Raw genomic sequence first — 20,994 nt, 5'->3', positions numbered from 1 at the left:
CGCACCTAATACTTTTCCTTTTGTGTTTCTGTGGATGTACGTGCACATTGTAGTTTTTGTACTATATAGGTAAAATATAGAAAGTACCTATAGAAAATTTTGAACACATTCATCTCACTAATGAAGTTCAATCTTCAGCCTTTACGCAGAGGTTACCACCCCTAATCGCACCATCCTTTAAGAAATAATTATTGGTTCCCTACAACTATAGAGATATAGGCGATATAATGTTATAAGGAGAAGATGAAACATTATGGAAGTCTCATGAGAATCATTGCTATCAAAACTTGGCCATTAAGTACGTAAAAATGAGGATGAAGTTGCAGGTTCAATCTAGTAGTACTATAACACTTTCAAAGGGGGGACGCCAGCGGAGATGTTGATCATCTCGTCGGTTCACTACTCAGAAATGAAGAATACGCTCAACACCTAATCAGGATGTTGCAAATCAAAACAAAACGAGTTCCGAAAGTATATTGCGTTAAGTACGTGAATACCTATCAATCTCTCACAGTCCATTGTATTCCGAATTGCAACTCATTTCGAATTCCGGTCTGTGATATTGAGCTTGTACCCAATTACCAGAAACCTCTCGTAAACAGACATAAATATTTTCTTCATGGGAAATAAGGCAGAAGCACTTTCTTCGTACCCGATTTTACCGTAGGAAATGCGCTGATAGACTCAGCATAAATAGTTTCTATACGTGGGCTTGCCAGCAATTTTCGGATACCTATCATTTTCAATATAACACTCAATGTTTTTAAGGAAGATACAACTGAATTTCTTCGTATGAAGCATAAAAAATGCTATAAGGAAGGTGATTGAAATATAAGAATTATTTCTTAGGGAAATCGACTTTGTATTGAAGATTGAAAAAAGCTTAAATACCTGAGAGTTATGAATTTGAATTCCCCATTTTATTTCTATCTTAGTCAACTATCATAAAATATTCAAGTTTACCCAACTTGATGTAGGAGGAAGATTCAATATTTAGAATTCCCTGAAGAAAGTTATGTATTCATGTATGTGTCACTCAAATAAATATGAGTACATTATTTTATTCAAATGGAAGATTTTTGGAAATAACGAGAATGGAAATACACTCTTCTTATGTATGGCTGAACACTGTGCTCTTCTGGCCTATGAAGGGTGAGTCTTTGACTCGTACGAATATTTTAACAGTAGATTCTTGAGGTCAAAAGAAACACTTTTTTCCCCTAGAATTTTTTCCGAATCGGCTCGGATTAAAAGATATATGCTGTTGAAAAACCATATAAAAATGTTTTTCTTAGTTCAATCTCTTAAACGGTTCAATAGAATGGAATGAATTTCGGAATTTAATTAGTAGTCTTAAAAGTTTTCTTGTAAAGATATGCTATTATAACTTAAACGAGTTCCTAAATGAAAGAAATTTCGAGGAACTGTAGTGTTTATTTTTTATTTTTACCCTGTGTTTTTTTTCCTTCTGAAAATGAATTGTGTTGGACGTGCTCAACACCTGTTACAAGACTGAATGCATGTATCTCGCTCTCTCTCTATTCTCGTATAGTTAGAAGGATTAAATAGGAAAAGTGAAATTTTCATCAAAATACTTGATGGATGCGAAGTGTTTCAGTCGTGTTAAATGATACAGAGCTGCCATGTTTTATATACGAAATAAAAAAAAAAAATCAGAATTATTTTCACAGCTACAAGTTTACACACAAAATCGTCATTTTCGACTTGAAATGATGAAATCAATGAAATCATATTGTATTCATCATAGTGAAATTCATCTTGAAAGATGTGAATTTTTAGCTATCGTATTCATCGTATTCTGTAGAGAAGAAGAAAGTGTAAGAAGGGAAATATGGAGGAGATAAGAGATATGGGTCAAAGATGATGCTAAGAATGTTATTATGTCTTGAGCTTTCGGCTCTTATGGTAATAAGAACCCAAACTGACTATCGTTTGGAAGAAGTTCTTTGCAAGGAACAAAGTATTTATTTTCTTTATATCTCTCGATTCAGGAAATCTGAGTACATCTAACTCTGAAGATTCTATATCCATACAGAATTACATTTCATCAATTACAGAAAAAAAAATCGTTTTTGAAATGCGTGGAAGTATCAGTTTTTCGGTTTTCAATAGGAATTTATTTGTAATGATGAGACGAAGACTGATTGAAGTTTCAGAACATAATTTACGTACGTAGATGATGTACAATCATTATCTTGGATTGAATAAAAATACGAGTAAAAATATTGAAATCGAACTATCTCTTCGGTAAAGCTTCATTTATAACCAACCCATTCCATTCTTGAAAAAAGTTCTTCGTTTACCTACGAATAAATACCATTAACTGTTGAAAAAACTTGAATAATCGGTCTGATAAAAATGATTTATATGATGCAATTGCTCTTCAACAACACATTGAAGTGTCAAAGTACCATTTTATTGCATATAAAATTATAACATATCGATAATTCACACGATTTCTCCTCACTCTGTTTTGTCGAAGGACTTGAATACCAGTAATCACAATTATAGAAGGATTAAGTTCACTCAAGTATTATTATTCATTCAGTGCTCTGTGAAAACGAAATTGTGTGAAGCGGACATTTCCGTAGTTAAATGGACAAGTTGATAAAATCATGAATAATGAATAGGTTCAAAATATTCTAGAAAAGATGTTGCTTTCATCTGAGGGTAGTATTGCTGAGTTTTCTCAGATATTTCTGGTTATTGACAACAGTTGAATAAGCTATTTTAGAAATTGTTGTGGTCCCTTCTATTCCGCAGATTTAACTCTTTCATATAAAATGCACTCTGAAAAATAGGGAATTTGATGGTACATTTTTCCCGCCGAATTTATTGACTACATATACCTATCTTCCTATCAATATAAAAATTTTTTTCAATAATATACAGGGTGTCCCACGCTGACTTGCCTTATTATTATTAAACGTTCCCGGATAACAGATCATAGGATTATTCTGAAAATTTGGGTACTAGAGTTTACGCTTCTCATCTATCAATATTTTCAATGTTGCGACGTTGCCGCTTATACGAAAATATACTACTAATTTCGTTATTTCAAATAGAAAACCCTATTGATTATAACTTTTTTGCTTGTCTATCCTCATCTGAGAATTTTTTTCTCGCATTTCCCTATCCCTTATCCTGGTATGTAGGTACTCTCGGAGATTTTAACGGTTTCCCACAAAAATTTTCGAAAACATGGATCCAATAAAATAGTCATAGAAAGGACATTTCTGACTTTAGGAAGATGAGTTCCATGTGGAATTGGCTTTGTGACATACAGGATATTCCACAATTCTTGCACACGATAAAAAACGACAAAAAGTTGATTTTATAAGAGAAAACCAAAGTTGGCATCTAATGATGTACCTACCTATCATGTTCCTATACGAAAACCTCATGGTTTCGGAAATGAAATTATATTTTTATGGAACTGAGAGTTTCCAGAATTCTTTACGGCCACGTTAATTTCGTAAGGTTTCAAATTCATTGAAATCCCAACTGGAAGTGTTTGTCTCATTCATGCAGGGAATTGTGTGGGTTTTTGTGAAAAATTTCTAGAAATCACAGTTATTCTAACGAAATTCTATTGAAATCATTTGTTATTCATAGACAATGTGATATGATCGTTGAAAGAACTCGCAGAAAGTTTAATGAAACCTATCACGACCTTCACAACAAATGTTCAAAATGTTGCCAATTTGCTTCAAAACCTTTAAGATACCTTCAGCCGAGTTTTCATTGATTTTAGAATCTCACGAAATTATCGTGGCAGTAATTCTACGGTAGCAACTGAAGTCGTATGCTGAAAACTCTGACGTTTTCGTATTGAAAAATGATACATCGTTGAATGCTTATTTTGATATTCTCTGAAAATATCGCATAAAAAGTAGAGTGTTAAATTTGTAACAATTAACTTTTTGCGTTTCCGTGTCGAGTGAAAAAACGATGTGTCCAAAAATCACAAATTCACAAACAGTTTTTACTTCACTAAAGTCATCCTCAGGATCTCAGTAACCTATCTCCGAAAATTTCAGCTTCCTAAATTATATGACATGTATCTTCTATGCCCATTTCATTGAATCCATCTTTTCGTCAATTTTTTTAGAAAATCGTTAATATTTCCGAAATTATCAGAAATAGGGATAGGGAAGTACAAGACAAAAATACTCGGATATAGATAAAGCAGCGAAAAAAGGTTTAATAAATAGGATGTCCCTTTCGAGATAACGATGTTTGTACTATTTTGTCCTATAAGCATCAATGTCGCAATATTGGAAATATGTTAGTCAAATAGAAAAGAAACCTTAGTACTCTAGTACCTACCCAAATTTTCAGAACAATCCTGTGATGCGTTTTCCGTAAACGTCTAATAGGCCACACAACGTGTGAGTTCGGACCGAGGTTGGGACACCCTCTAGACTTTGTGAGGACCTCTTCATTAAAAGGACATCTACAAATATTTGTAGGCTTTCCAGAAATTCCGATTTCGGAATCATAGATGACCCTTCAGAATCATAGATGACCCTTTAGAGTTGGTGCTTAGCATGGTTTTCGAGTAGCTGGATGTTTCAAATTGCTGTTACTGCAAGACTCTAAACTTAAATAAATTGAGTACAGTATGCAGAGGTTTTTGGATGCGCCCTACTGTTTGAGCCAAATTATAATATTGAAAATACCCTTTTATTGAGGGTCGCTGCTAATGATTCCCCAGGGTTGAATTTAAGGACGTAGTATTTTCACAATTTGACTTCTAAAATCACGTAATCTAATTTATTAATTCATCTTGCAGATACCTTTTACACTATATTTATCAACAAGGATAATGTAAAAATGCAAGTATTAAATGTAATTCCCTTCATCATCCAGGCAATAATTATTATACTATATAATATATGGAATTATTAAATTGTGAGTAATCTCGTCTCTCAAGGCGATACAAATGAAGTAATCGATAATTGCAAACAAACCGAAGACGGTTATACCATATATTTCAAAAAAGCACAGATGTACCCCTAAATATTTTTCAATTGAAACTCACAATGGAATTTCAATGGAATTGAAGAATTCCCTCTAAAAGTGGAGATCCCATGAACTCATTAAAATTGAATATACTATGAAGGATAATAATTTTCATTGATATAATGTAGGACAGCGAAGAGTGAGAATTTTGGAGAATATTGAGAATCCCAGACAATTCCTTCGAAAACAAAAAAAGTCCAGCAAATTGAAGAAAGTACACAGGAACGCGGTTTGAGACTTGAATATTGCACTGAAGGAGATGGTCATAAATTGAAAAACGTTTTTTATTTATTACGATTCATAATCGTAATAACTCAAATGTATACCTTCAGGTACATGTTGAAAGTTTCGAATAAAGTTATGGTGAAAATTTTAAGATTTACTGTTCATTCGAAAATGGGTATAGTGCCGGAGGTGACCCTGCAGATAAAACAAGCTGTTCATTGTATATGAAATAGGTGTTGTAAAAGAGTGGGTGAAATGGTCTCTACTCTAGATATTGTATGACCTTGTGCTGCAAGGGTTCCAAGGTGCAATTTGAGCCAAAGTTGAGAAATACGATTCTTATCGAGGTGAGCTGGATGTCTGTTATGCGCAAACTGTGGATAGTATTGTCTGTAATGAACTCGAAGAATTTTGTAACGTTGATCCTACTAAATCCTGATATAATTCTGCTCATCTTGAATAAAATCAAATTTCATGAAAACAACAGACAATTTTCAGTCTTGCTTCGTTCGATTCTCCAATATTATAGTGAAACTTTGAAAGACTAAAAGCTATATTCTTATTATTTCTTATCAAGGGAGACCGACTCTGGCATTGTACTTTTACGCCTTTGAGCTTCTATAACCCTTAAGATTTCAATACAGAGTAAGAGTAATCGAGTTCAGTTCTGAATGAAACAGAGAGAAGTTTCGATAAATCTTTATTTTTTCTTACTAAATTCATTCTCTTTCCATTTTCTGCATCATATCGAATGGACAAAATCTTAACATTCTGTAAACATCGTCTCAAAAAAGAAAAGCTTAACATTGCCTAAAATACCGAAAAGTTCTTGGTCCAATACTTCGATTTAAAAAAAATGTCTATAATTAATTTCCTATGTTCTTCAATACTTCTCACAAATCAATATTAAGGGATCTTGTGGTCTCAATTGGTACTGGCAAGACAGTTATTATGTGTGTTATTGAATATGACAGGTTTAAATTTTTTTTATTTTTAACAATAATAGATATTATTTATTTTAATAACAGTTTGTGGTGATTGGACATGTTTTCTGTGGCAAATTATTAATGTATTTTACTAAAATCAAAGATAACTCTTTTCATTCCAGAAAAAAATTTGATCGTGAGAAATTTTTTCAGTCAACCTGCTATATTTTTTTTTTTCAACTCATTATCTCAGAGATAACTAAAGATATTATTTTAAAATCGTTTTGCCTGAAAATATTTTTTCCGAATAAAAACAATTTTTTATTGTTACAGCAGTACAGGGTGGCCAAAATTGGTGATACCTGAACTACACCTTTTTCAACCCAACGAGAAAGAGGAAAATGCATGGCATATTACTATCGTAATTTCTCGAGAAACTAATTATGCCATCAACTCCATTCCTCTATCTTCTTTTGTTTTCGAGTTATAGGTTAAAATTTAAATTCCAACTTTGGTCATTATCTCCGTTTCTGTTTGTGCTAAGATATTGAAATGAAATCATTTTAGAGACACTTTTTTATAGCAATTCATTGGCGTACTATGATTTTTTTCAACAGGTATAGTTGCTGAGCTATAACATAAATATGTGTTTTTTGTTAAGAAAACAGTAGTTTAAAATAACTTAGAAGAACTGAGGGCGATGTATGATATATTTCTGAAACGGGAAAAAGTGGCGATTCTTTCTAAGTCATTTCAAACTACTGTTTTCATACGAAAAAACCCAACTTTATGTTATAGCTCGGAAAATAAACCTGTTGAAAAAAATTATAGTACGCCATTAGATTGCTATAAAAAAAATATGTCAATAATATTTTTATTGCAACATTTTAACAAAAACAGAAACGGAAATAATGACCAAAGTTGAAATCGTCATTAATTTTTCGGTGAAGAATTACTATTTTCTGACAATCGGATACTAAAGAGAATCCTTGAAAGATTCTAACTCAGTATTCATAAACGCTTAGAAGCGAAAAAATTTCAAGACATCAAATTTGCCACAGAATTAATGGGGATTTCTAGAGATTCAATTCAGAAAAAGATTTTTTGACAGAAATGGAGATGAATGAAGAAAATAAGCTGCTTGCAGATTTTTTTTCTGGAATTCAAAGTTTTGTCTGCATGCCAGTAATGATTTTTCTTTATTATATTTTATTTTTTAAAAACGCAGACTCGTACTTTTATATTTTTGTTACAAAAGTATCATTAAATATCTTTGTAGATTACATATTATATTGGTCAGGAATTTCATGTCTTTTTTTGGATTAACCATAAATAAAAGCCGATGCTGTACTCATTGTGTTATTTGAAATATCTTGAATGATTTACCTCTCAACCTTTTTCCTTTTTTTGAAGGGAGTAATTACGAAAGATCTTGGAGAAGTTACATCACAAGAAGATGTCCCCTTCAAACGAAACTCAATAGTTTATGACGTTTTTGAGCTAAGACACAGAGTAGATTTCTTGATTTAGTAAATGTTTATGTCACACATGTTTTTATGGAAACATTGTCCCCTTCGCACGAAACTGCCAAAGTTTTTGGAGCCTGGTGAAATAAAGTCTATGACTATGAAGGGTGACGCTTTTGAGCTAAGCTAAGACAGAGACCATTTTTGATTTTGGAAATGGAAGCACCATTCTCAACTCTATAAATGAATGGAGAAATTAAAGTACTAACTAGACGCGACAAGTATTCTCTCGAGATTCTTCTCAGTTATTCAACTGAAGAGAATAGTTAGCTTATGAAGTTTTGGTGTATGAAAATTAGTATCTCTGAAAATAACGAACAAAATATTTGGGATGTAATTAAAGAATGTTGGAAATTGCATTCCAAATCATCGGTGATGCAAGACATTCTTGGCTTATGAGGATGTCACTACAATATTCATAGTCGCAACATCGAATGAGCGTCTCATCTCCAAAACATCTGCGAATGTTTCGCAATGACCTAAATCCGCTGCATTGCATCTGATTAAGAAATGAGCCTTAAGTACAACTTGGTTAGATAAGAACAAAATTCGTTTACCAACCAGTATCGTAACGAGGTAAACCATGTCCACTGAATTTCACGGCACTTCGCGCGCTGCACTTTTAAACTGATCGCGATCGCCGGTTTCATAAGATAACTGAGTCAACCAAACCGCGGGACCGCCCAGACTTAGCTCCACTAGACTACTTACACTTTACGCACATGCAGATACGAAACACATCGAAGAGTTTGGACACTGTGGGAGAATAAATTCGCGATCGCGACTGAGATACGGGGGAACGGAAGAAGTAGTCGAGAGTATGGGCGATGTGTATGGGTACCGCATAGCTGGTGAAGTTTGATTGCGATGTGATGAAATGCATCACTGTGTATCTTCTTGGAATGATACGTATTAGGAGCAATTATGAGGCCATGTTGAATCGACTTGTTTGTCTTATGCATTATTAATTATTTATTGTATTGAGACTTCGACAGGCATGCACATCGGATGTTTGTTTTCAGAAACAGACAATTCCCATAATGTTTATTCACATTCACACAGCAGTATTAGCCATCAAGCAGAACAGGCACTTATTGTACCAACAGTATCTTGGGGATTGTGACTTTGGATACGAAATTTGTATCTACCAATTGCAATTAGTTGTGAATCCGTATCTTCGTTTTCGATATTTGATCAACTTCAAGGGTTTCGATGCCTAAAATCTGGTGAATTATCGAAAAAACAGATACAGAGTATCAAATTTCAAAGTACAAACAAACAAACTATTAATGATAAATAATAAATCAACATACATCATACAGGGTTCTATACCAGTACAATGTGTTCCATATCTCAATTAAGGAAATGAATAGGAATAGCTTGAATTTTTTTTGGAAGGGTTTCAATTTTGTTATTTTAAATAGTAACCTGTATTTTACCACTATTTCGGTTTTTACTTGGAAACAAATATCAGAGACATTATTTTCATTCAAAAAAAACTTCGGCATTTCCAATATAGACCATTCACAATATTCTAAATTAAAAAGTGGCGCCAAGTAGGGGAGACCGGGGTTGGTTGTGACGGGGGCTGGTTGTGACAGAGCCTTTTGCGCTCAATTAATAGATATCAGTCGCGTCGCGATTATTCCAATAGAGCCAGCTATAGCTATTACGTATTGCGCCTGACGGTGGCTTTGATCGCTAACGTACCGCGTGTGTTTGGATGATTTATGTATTTTCGAGGTGCTTTAGGAAATAAAAGTGACGCCAAATATTGTTGTGTGAAGTGACTAATGTAACAGCTGAAACAAGTATTGTGGCGTTAAAATACTAATTCAGGTACGCTCTTTCTCACATATATAAAATTATTTCGCCATTCATAGAAATAATGTTGGAAATAAGATAACAAAGCAGAAATGTGCTTTGGGGTTGGTTGTGACATTCCAAAAACACAGCCCAATAGTAAAACCAACCACATTGAGGCCCCAAGCAACCCCAAAAATTCACCATCTAAGACATATTCCCTTTCCTTTCCAGACTTAGAACTTGAAAATTCACCAGGACCTTCTGGCATCACAACATATTTTTCTCCAGAAGATTTGAGACCAACACCAAAGGCTGGAACACGTCTAGTTAAAAGAAAAGGGCGAAAACCTGGTAGATCGGCCATATGGACAGATACTCCAAATAAGAAGGAATTAGAAGAAAAACAAAAGATGAAAGATTTGAAAGAACAAAAGAAAAAACAAAGGAAACCGGTGTCAAGAGAAATATATGCAAGGGTAAAGGTTAAGCTAAAGCTAAGACCATTTAAGCTAATAGCGGTTCGAAAGATGAAGGGGAAACTTTCTGTTTAATTTGTCACGAACCACGAACCTTTTTCCATCTCTCGACCTAAAGAAAAATGGCTGCAGTGCACCAGTTGCTCTAGATGGGCTCATGAAGAATGCCCGGATAAAAGTCCATATTTTGTATGCAATCACTGCAATTCCGATGACGATATGTAGGGGCGTCACAACCAACCCCATAAGCGTCACAACCAGCCCCATGTCGGGGCAGGTTGTGACATTTAGAGTTTTTTTTTTTTAATTCTCAGTAGCCATGTTTGTATTGCTTTCAATTAGTTCGTTTCTATTTTTTTCTACAGATATATGTTTAAACTAAATAAATATGCGTTTTAGAGCCTTGAGTTTTTTTATCGAGATGTACAAATAATTATACTTTAAAATTGGCACAACCAACCCCGGTCTCCCCTACCATTAAATATTATTTCTGATCCAATATTTTACATCAGTTACTATCTCGAACTCGAACAAAAATTTCAGTATATAATATATAGGTATATTATTCAAGTAGTCATAAGAAACATTTTTTTCGAATCGGCACGGTTTAAGAGATACAGGCTGTTGAAAAACCACAAAAAAATTTACTTTTCTTTTCTATCCCACAAACCATGTTATCGAATGAAATGAATTTCAGAATACAGCTTTCATTTATTTGATTAATCTTTTTCGAACACAAGATATCACCCACCAGTTTTCTCATTATGATCATTACGTACCTACCATAAAAATACCAAAAATTCAAAAATCACATCTCCTGAACCTGAGTTGGACGTTATCTGAAATTTGAACGTTTTGTAAAATAAAACTGTTCCTCATATTTTTTCGTATATCGTGCCGTTTTCGTGTGATTTGGTGTTCAATCTATCATGTGAAATTTAAAAAACTTGGGTACTTTGACCGAACGCAACTCTTTTTACAAGATCCACAGATGTGTTGTTTCGCAGATTCAATTAGTTATTCTGAAAATTGAAGTGGCTGTATATTTTTATTCGGGTCGAAAAGAAAAAAATTATTTAGAAAAAAAGTGTTTCTTTTGACCTCAAGAATCCACTGTTAAAATATTTGTATGAGTCATGTTCGATCATGACTTAGCTGTGATATGTAGGGTATAAGGCAAGCTAGATAGCTTGCCAAAGGTTAAATATTAAAATCAGCAGAATACTGCTTATCGCAAATGGAACACCCTATATATTATCCCTTCAAAAGCAGTATTCCTAGGGGTCAAGTTCTACAGTTTTTCCCAAAACAGTTCTTCTTTTCAAGCTATGGCAAGTATGAAAAACTTTCCAAAGTGTTATGTTTCCTACACTGGCTTAGGCCCATGAGACAGTCCAAAACATGGTATTGTTTTGAAAATTAGTTCAGGATTGTAGCGAAATCATGAGTTAAATGAAACCATTAAAATCTCTGCGTTTGCATATCGTTTTCATGCAATAGTTATAGAGCGATTAATAGTCTACGAAAACTGTGAGATTTTCACATTTTGTCACTAATTACTTTTAAAGACTCCTGCATCCACTCTTCAGGCTGACATTCTTTTTCGAGCACTCTATATAATGTACGATTGAAAGCAGTCCGGATTTTCTATTTCTTAGTTGGTAGTAATTTTCTTTTTCTTTTGTTTTTTCTATTTCCATTCTCTTTCGACGGCTTGAGAACTATCCAGAAAGTCGGTTCATCGCGTCATTAAACTGATGATGAGATTTTTCTGTGCATCGACACAACCATAATACTGTGGAGCATCTTATGGGCCTTTTTTGACGTAGAAATCATATTCTGAAAAATTCGTTCATTCTGAATCATAGGGAAGAAATATGAATACCTATTTATCATTTTTTCTAAAAAAAAGCACTTGAACATAGGAAAAGTATTATTTGTAGAGTCTTCCTATGAATTTAAGGGTTTTCTCTGTAATGTACTATGCAAGGACCTCCATATAATTATTAAGCAGTGGTGCTTGTCAGTTGGGCTGAACCTTAATCCAATCGAGACCAGAATAATTCCCTTTGTCCGAAAAGAAACCTTCCAGTTTCGAAATCTCGTTGAGTGGAGATATAGAAGAATAGAAGTCTGAAGTTAAATATCTGGGAATTGTCCTAGAGAGTATCCAAGCTTCTGTGAAATAAGTATGTTAAAAATACTGCTAGTAGTGCTATAAAACTTTTATGCGTGCAGAAATCTATCCGGTAAGACTTGGGGCTCTAACCCTAAAATACTGCGATGGATTGGCGTTATATTATTGTGAGACCGATGATAACTTATGGGACAGTAGTCTGGTTTGCTAAGGCAGAGTAATCGAGCAACAATTTTATCCATCTGATTTGCTCCTCACAAATTAGTGCAAGAATTTGTGAAGGGGGAAATCGATCATTTCAATTTTTTAATTGATTTTGTTTCAGAGACTGGCAGTGAAAACCCTAAAGAATTTTCACAATATTCGTTCAAAGAAGGTTTTTATCACAAAATGGTTCCAAGAGTCTGCACCTTAAATAAATAAAAGCATGTATTTGTATGTACTCCTAAAAAGTTAAAATTCTTTTTCTAAAACACAAGTCTCCAACAAAAATAAATAAATATCAATTTGGGTGTTCTGTTTTCTATGTCACTCAGTTATACGTAAGTAGATCGGACATTCATACAAAGCAACAACAAACTTCCAATCTTCAATATATCTTCTGACTGTCACCAGTAACATGAGAAAATGTGAACACTCATTGAAAACACGATAGGGTCAAGTCATATGAATTTAACGTTTTCTTTTTTTCAATCATTGTTTTGAATTTTCGTGTAGCCCCTGTATTACGATCTCCTTGTGCTTTTCTAGGTAATAGGGTGTGGTCAATAGCAAGAGTCAAAGGTCTCGGAAGAGCAAGGTTACCCATATTTAGTGTGTTCAAGTGAGCTCTTTATTCATTGTTTCAACAAATAACGTATTCTATTGTATTCCATGAGAAATAATTCGATCCAATGTCAACAACATTCGGAGAAGTAGGTAACATTTATAAATAAATGATGGACTTAAATTTTTTATTACATGTGCTACGAGCCACTGTGAGTTACTACCGGAAATATTATTTATATTCATGATTTTTCTCAATTATCGACATTAGGTTCAGTCAGAATGAAGGTTTTTCAATTTCTTTACTTTGAAGATATTCGAATTCTCGAATTCTCAATTTACTTAATTTTTCGTCAATTTTTTCTACGTGCACCATGTTTGATTATAATTTTGGATTATTTTCATCAGAAAAAGATATGATGCGGATGAAAAAAGCAAAACTATCCTGTATTAGATGTTGAAAAAGAATAAGTATGATATAAAAGCTGGTATATGCATTCTAACGAAAACTTTTTTAGGGAATGAAGAAGGAATTTGGCAAGTTTTCGAAACAATTTTTTCATACATGAATTGTTGAATTCGAAAATTACAGGCAAATTGATATTAGAAATTGATTTTTTTGTTGTTCATATACCAAATTTTGAATTATACTAATTCTTTTTCAATATATAATACAGGATAGTTTTGCTTTTTCCATACGTATCATATCTTTTTCTGATGAAAATAATCTAAAATTATACTCAAACATGGTAATCGTAGAAAAAATTGACGAAAAATCAAGTAAGGTGAGAAATTATTTGAAAAACACAAGAACTCAAATATCTCGGAAACTGTTGATTTTTGGTTATCAATAAATATGGCTCAAACGACAGAAAATGAGTGATACTAACACCTCATCCAAGGTCTAATTTGGAAACACCCTGTATCATCATGTATTCAATTATTTTACAAAATTGAGATCTAAAAGGGGTGAACCCCATATAAGGAATCCACATGATGGAGGACACCGAAGTGCTTTTAAATAACTTCAGCGTGAGTCTTCGACTCCTACAAATATTCTAACAGTACATTCTTGAGGTCAAAACAAAAACTTTTTTTATATACCATTTTTCCGATTCGGCCCTGATAAAAAGATACAGCCATTTCACGTTTTCATAATGAGTTAAGCCACCCCTGAAAATAAAATTTCCTTCAGAATAACTAGCTGAATCTGCGACACAACATCTGTGGATCTTTTAAACAGTGTTGTATTCAGCCAAAATACCCAATTTTTCAAATTTTTTATTCTTCATAGGCGTATCATAGGAGGAAATATGAGGAATACTTTTATTTTACGAAACGCTCAAATATTTCTTAGATAGCGTCCAACTTAGTTTCAAGAGTTGGGGCTTTGAATTTTTGGTATTTCTATGGCACGTAATGGTTATAATGAGAAAACTGGAAGACAGGTGATATCTTGTGTAAGAAAAAGATTCATCAATTAAATGAAAAAGTCTATTCCAAAACTCATTTCATTGGATAAAACCCATTGTGAGAGAACTGAAAATATTATTTTTACCGAGCCGATTTGGAAAAAATGGTATAAAATAGTTATTTTCCTATCAAGTGCGGAAAGTGATACTTGCCCGCACGAAACTGCCGTTGCCCGAACGATGCGGAGCAGAGTTCGGGTAAGAAGTTGAGTGCGGGCAAGACACTTTCCGCAAGAGTTAGGAACAATATTTTTTCTACAAGCGCTTGAAATATATAAATATATCCATTTCACGAAACAGATCATATCTTATTTGATTAATTCATATATAATGACAGACGTAATTCTGCATGTCGTTACTATGGGTTTCTCATCGTTCACGTTCTGTGCATAGAAACATGATAGAAATTAATTTACTCTATAATATTTGCGTGCGGGAAAGTGACTCTTTGCAACTTGAAATGCGTGCGGGAAAAAGGTTGAACGCGCACGCTTGTAGAAAAAAACATTTTTGCTTTGATCTCAAGAATCTACCGCTGAAATATTCCTACGAGTCAAAGGTTCACCCTGTATCTTATGTGTCTACCATGCTTTCTAATCAAGGTATAGAGAGATTCACTAATTTTCTCCATTTTCACAATAACCAACCCTTTTGAAAGCGGAACAAACTTTCTAAATATTTTTTCCCATTATGCTTGAACAATATTATTCAACTATGCTTCAAAATAGTGAGCATTTATTTTTCAATCTTTTTATATTTAGGTTTCACTAACTCATGCACTTAAATGGATATTGATAATAATTTATTATTCATTAGAAATAGTGAAAGGCTCATGAACACCTGAAATATGGAAGTGTATTCTGTTTCACTGTGTATAAAGATTTGATGGGTAAGTTTTGCTGTAAAATTATTGTTACAATAATCATAATTGCACAGAAACAATTACCGCCGTATTTTCTCACAGAGAAACACAATAAAACAGTTGAACGAATAGACCAGTACACAATCACTCTCATTTTTTTTACTTATACGTTTTTGTACGAATAAACGGTAAAATAAATACATCTGAAGAGACATTATTTACGCACATTATTCCAGATGTGGTTACATGGGGCGTCTGAGAAAGTGTCCTCGCAGTGTGACCACTAGGACAAGAAGGGTTTCATAACTTATGAACCACCCTTTACTGTTTTGTAATATTTGATTCGTATAACCTTTGTCTGCGATGCTATTGACTAACATATTGAAGAAAGTCTTATTCCAGGTCCGTCCTCTGAAAACTAATGATAAACGACACTCTGTACATCTAGGCCAACTTCGTTGTCGATAATTCTTGAAGCGAGTATAGTTCTATAATGAATCCCGCATATCGCCTCCTTCAACAATTTAGGACTTTAAATTATCACTTTACTAGCTGACTCGGCAAACCTAGTTTTGCCATTTAAATTATTTCTAGGGTAGATAATAATAACTAACTCATCGTGATTGCTCGATGGGTCGTAAGAAAAAGGAATGCCTTTTTTTCTGTTCTGTACAATTTTTTTGGAAATATTTTGTTATATAAACCTTGCCCTAACAATAATAAACACAACAAAAAAGAATTGTTCAATTTGGTGCGATCGTTTGAACAATAAAGCATTTTGAAGTAAACCATAGATCCTCTTTTATTATCACTTTATATTCAACAAGCTTCAGTGATTTAACTGTATTAACTCTTATATAGCGAAGAATTCTAATTTAGTCAAGTTTAGAAAAAAATCTCGCTGGAGCAAATTATAAGCGATCTGTACTGAAATAGAAAAGTACCTATTATTTTGTTTCCTGAAGGAAATATAGCGTAGTATGGAGATCCATTTTGAAAATTACAGTCTGATGAATTCTGAGCCTTCATATAAAAAGGGACAAGGGGAATTTTTCGTCCCTTCAGGGTTTCGATATCACTTTGCAGTATGCAGATGCTACCAGATTATCAGAGTGATTTGTAGAGTTAGATTCTTCATGATATTTTTTCTATGTGTGGTTTATCCTATCACAGTGAAGTAGTAAAACGAAACGATCCTGTAAAGCATTCACCATTTCATGTTAAAAATGACATATAAATAACCCAATAGTTGGATAAAATAATAAGAAGATTGTTAATAATCTTTGTAGATTATTATACATGAAAATCGTACTATCATTTGAAGACATCGGATCCATTGAAGAACAGGCTAAACGTACAACAGATTTCACAAGTTGACAGATTCACCCTTCCTTCGCATTCGCATTCACCAAAGCTATGAATTCTGGTTTCAAACTTGGAGCACCTATATATAATCCATCAAGTTCTTTCCTTCGGGCGAATGTTTTTCCTGTAGTGGGCGTTAATGGTCCACCGACTTGTATCCTGAGTAGATTCGCGGAATCTTCATCGATTGTCTTCGTAGCCCACTCTCTTATAGCTAGGGCCATTTCGGTTGCCTCATCAACCGTTATTGCTTTTCCTGTGCCAACTGTCCATAAAGGTTCGTAAGCCAACACCAAATGTTTCCATTTAGATTTTGGTATGTACCTCAATAAAGTTTCCAATTGTTCGATAACAACTTTAACGTGTTCTTTGCATTCCCTCTCGCCAGCATTTTCGCCAATACAGATAACCAGTTTAAGGTTCTTCTCCAAAGCATATTTAGCCTTTTCTCCAATGAAATCATAATCTTCATTGAAAAACATTCTTCGTTCAGAAGCCCCCAGAATAACCCATTTCACTCCAATATCTATCAACATATCCGCAGAAATTTCCCCTGTATAAGGTCCTTTACTTTCTTTATAGATATTTTGAGAGGCAACTTCTACGACTTTTGGTTTTCTTTGTTGAAAATAATCTAAGTACGGAGCTGGGATTCCAATGACTATATCATTACCAGGGACAATGGGGCCACATCTTATGAGCTTTATGATTTCTTCTGCCAGTTTTTTGTCCCCGTTCATTTTCCAGTTGCCAGTAACGATGAAATTTTTCGCAGGTGGGCAGTATAGCTTGAGTTTTTGGGCACGAGAACGACATTCATCTGCGCATGACTTTGTGGCCATTTCTTCTTCTGTGACTGTGACATATGAGTATGTTATATACGATGATAAGGCACTAGCGCATAGTATTTTTGTGAGGACTGAAAATTTCGGAAATTTCATCGTATCATCATGAGATAGAACTGAAGATTTCTGGCATTAATGACACGGTTTGTCAGTTCATATTTGACAACTCAATGTTTCATCTAACCATAAAGTGCATTTCTTCGTCTTATTCTTCTTCTACTTCCTTCAAACTCCTCACTGAAACAAAGATTATCGATTGTTAGCAAATCTTCACTTTTCCATTCAATGATATAAATAACTCCACTATACCCATTTATCTCTCATCCACGGTACGGTAGGTGCTATGAAATAAAAAAGGACATACCTCTGCCAAGTTTCATAAATACATATAATGTGTAAATTTTAAAATGTACCACCCTTATATCTCGGCCACCACACAAAATCAGAAAAAATGCAAAAACAAATAATTTTTGGTTCGTATGCAGACATTTTATACGGTTGGTTCCAATCAATTTATATAAACCCTGTGAGCGTGATGACAGCAACCCCTACAATCTTAATTAGAAAGGGAGTTGAGTGACACTCTCTTTTAAGGGTAATTCGATTGCCTTTTCAATACTTCATATTTTTGTCTACAAAATAATGAACAACAATTTGAAATTCTTGTGTAGTACAAAATTCCTCATTATTTTCATGTTTCATTGCAACTCTTGCTATCGTAACAATTCCACGTTTTTTTTTTCTTGTTTTCGGAAGTATACATATAATCAATACATCCATAATACCATCAATAGTGTAGAGTACTTTTCGGAAGTACTAACAAAGATGGTCAAGTGTAAGTATGGAAATTTTGAAACGGCAATCGAATTACTCCTTTCAATTCAAGAATTTTAGGGTTGCTCTCATCACGCTCACAGGGTTGATTGGAACAAATTGTAGAAAATGTCCCACTACGAACTGAAGCTTATCTCCTTTTGCATTTCTCCTGATTTTGCATAGGTATAGGCCAAGATATCGATCAATATTTCCACTCCAAAATGACACAGGGTGATTCTTTGACTCGTACAAATATTTTAGCGGTATATTTTTGAGGTCAAAAGAAACACTTTTTTCCTTACCAGTTTTCCGATTCGCCCCTGATGAAAAGATATGGCGATTTTAAGTTTTCATAATGAGCTATGCCACCACTGGAAAACTCTACACATCTGCGGATCTTTCAAACAGAGTTTTATTCAGCTAAAATACCCAATTTTTCGAATTTCACAGATACTTTTCGATTTTTGTACAAATTACTCGAAAAAGGTGCATTATACGAGAAAATGTGAGGAATACTGGAATACTTTTATTCAACAAAACATTCAAATATTCATAAGATAGCGTCTAGTTCAGATTCAAAGCTTGTTCTTTGAATTGTTGGTATTTTTATGGTACCTAATGGTCATAATGAGAAAATCTGGAAGACATCGCCTACGTCTTCCAGATCTTGTGTTCGAAAAAGATTCATCGAATAAATGAAAAACTTCATTCTGAAATTTATTTCATTCGATAAAAACCGTTTGTAAGATAGAACTAAAAATAATTTTTTTTTATGATTTTTCAACAGCCTGTATCTTTCAAACCCAGCTGATTCGGCAAAAATAGTAAATCAAAAAATTGTTCCTTAGGACCTCAAGAATCTATTTACTATTAAAATATTTGTACGAGTCAAACACTCACCCTGTATATGCAGTTTCAATTATATGCCGATTATCGATAATCACAACCTAGATTAAAACTTCGAAGAGTTTCACAACAATCACAATGACAATAGGTCCTTTCGTTTGCATAAAAAGTGTAGCACTTATATACACTCGATTTGATTTACACCAGTGTAGAGGAAGTGTAGTTTATCTACTCATAGTCAAAAGGAGATGTGGATAAACTACACCTCCTCCACACTGAAGTCAATTCAATCAGCAAACGAATACTAAAATCGAGTGTAGAAAAGTGCTACACTTTTTATGCAAACGAAAGGACCTAATAACTGTGCAACTGTGCTTATCTGCTAATTCGAATTATAGAGGTTGTCAATTTAATTTATCATATATTATGTAATTATCCTGCGAACAAGTATGCGATATCAACTTATGATTTTAAATTCAATTGGAAAACTTAATTGGTTGCATCGTCATAAATGATCAAATTCGATGTGGAGAGTGAGTAAAAAGTAACGCACGAAATTAATTCGTTCGTTAATCACTATTATGTAGACAAATACTCGAATTGGTCAATCTCCTTTGAATTCATCTGATTGTTCATGTAGGTATAATTCTGGAGTTTGATATAAAGGTTATTTGAGTTATTTTGAATAGTAAGCTTTTGTGCCCCAAAATGGATAGATACATCTGAGAATGTATTGGTCAATTATAAGGTTTTTTATTAACACTTTTGTTTTCGTAGAAATGAACTTGTTGAATTTATTAATTTTTATTTTTAATAGACGAGAATCCTCTGGAGAGATTTTGGATGAGATTATTTTGTATGCAACTGAACAGTGAAATCTACCGAAAGTGCGTATGTAATGGTAAATAATTCACGGCGCATGAATTCTCGAGTAAATTCTCTAGAGAATTCTCGGCTTTAGAGATTGATAAATTGAAAATTCACAAACAAGTATACTTTTCAGAGATCTGCATATTTTTTTCCCAATTTCATGTTTTTAGCTATATTTCAGTGTTTTGTTTATTATTCAAGATAATTGGAAAATTATAGTGATAGCATAAGGTTATATTCATTTAAATATAATAACTGAATAATTGAGAGAGTGAATTCTGGGTCGTCATAATGAGTTTTTATTATTTTCAAGGGTACGCCTAATCCTGAATACTCAATCATTATCCTGAAGGATTTTTTCAATGAATTCGGATGAAAACGAAGCGGCAACAATAATGTGATGATTATGATTGTCGCATTCAAAATTCTTACTGTTAATATTGTCTTGTGAAAGAATGTTTTCTATTGTTGAGAATAATACCTACATACTAACCAAAGGTTATACTCACTGCATTTTTCCTCGAACCAACAGTAAAACAATTAGACACCGAGTGAGAATTTAATGGGTAAAATATTTTGAATAAAAAATTCTAGATAACTCGAAGAAGTTATTTACTTTTTCTCTAGGAAAAATTGAATTCTATTTCATTATCTCCAAGTGGTCAATATGAAAAGGAAATCGTAATATCTAGTTGAGATTGATTTCGCCATAACAAAATTCATCATCATAACCGAACATTATCAATAAATAACACTATTCAACAAGGGTTCTCCCACCTAGGAGATCTATATTTTTTTTGTTAGGTATCCCTCACCTTATTACAAAAATAATAGTACTTACGTTTGTTTAGCTCCCGTTATCAAAATAAAAGACATGCGTGAATTGTCCATGTTCGCACTTCTGTACCCTACGATACTTTATAAAATAAACAAACTATTGAAACAAGTTCAGTTTCTGACAGCATTGAATGACTTTGAAAAAGAAGCCTGGTTTTCCTTTGTAGAAGTGAC

At 33.5% G+C, this 20,994-nt stretch overlaps 2 protein-coding genes across 2 annotated transcripts in view; both read right to left on the bottom strand.

The window, feature by feature from the left end:
* Positions 1-8,575, bottom strand: part of LOC123312011 (DNA-directed RNA polymerase II subunit RPB1) — a 42,555-nt gene extending 33,980 nt beyond the window's left edge. The window contains exon 1 of the mRNA XM_044896181.1: positions 8,285-8,575. Within this exon, the coding sequence (XP_044752116.1) occupies positions 8,285-8,308 (24 nt within the window). The 5' untranslated portion in view covers positions 8,309-8,575. The remainder of the gene's footprint in view (positions 1-8,284) is intronic.
* Positions 8,576-16,491: 7,916 nt separating this feature from the next.
* On the bottom strand, positions 16,492-17,685 carry LOC123311449 (triosephosphate isomerase-like). Its single transcript, XM_044895434.1, has one exon. The coding sequence runs from the start codon at positions 17,545-17,547 to the stop codon at positions 16,624-16,626; it is 924 nt and encodes a 307-aa protein (XP_044751369.1). The 5' UTR covers positions 17,548-17,685; the 3' UTR covers positions 16,492-16,623.
* Positions 17,686-20,994: the final 3,309 nt, after the last annotated feature.

Source organism: Coccinella septempunctata, chromosome 4 (genome assembly GCF_907165205.1).
Source record: "Coccinella septempunctata chromosome 4, icCocSept1.1, whole genome shotgun sequence".
NCBI classification, from domain to species: domain Eukaryota; kingdom Metazoa; phylum Arthropoda; class Insecta; order Coleoptera; family Coccinellidae; genus Coccinella; species Coccinella septempunctata.
This window is presented reverse-complemented; position numbering and strand designations above follow the sequence as displayed.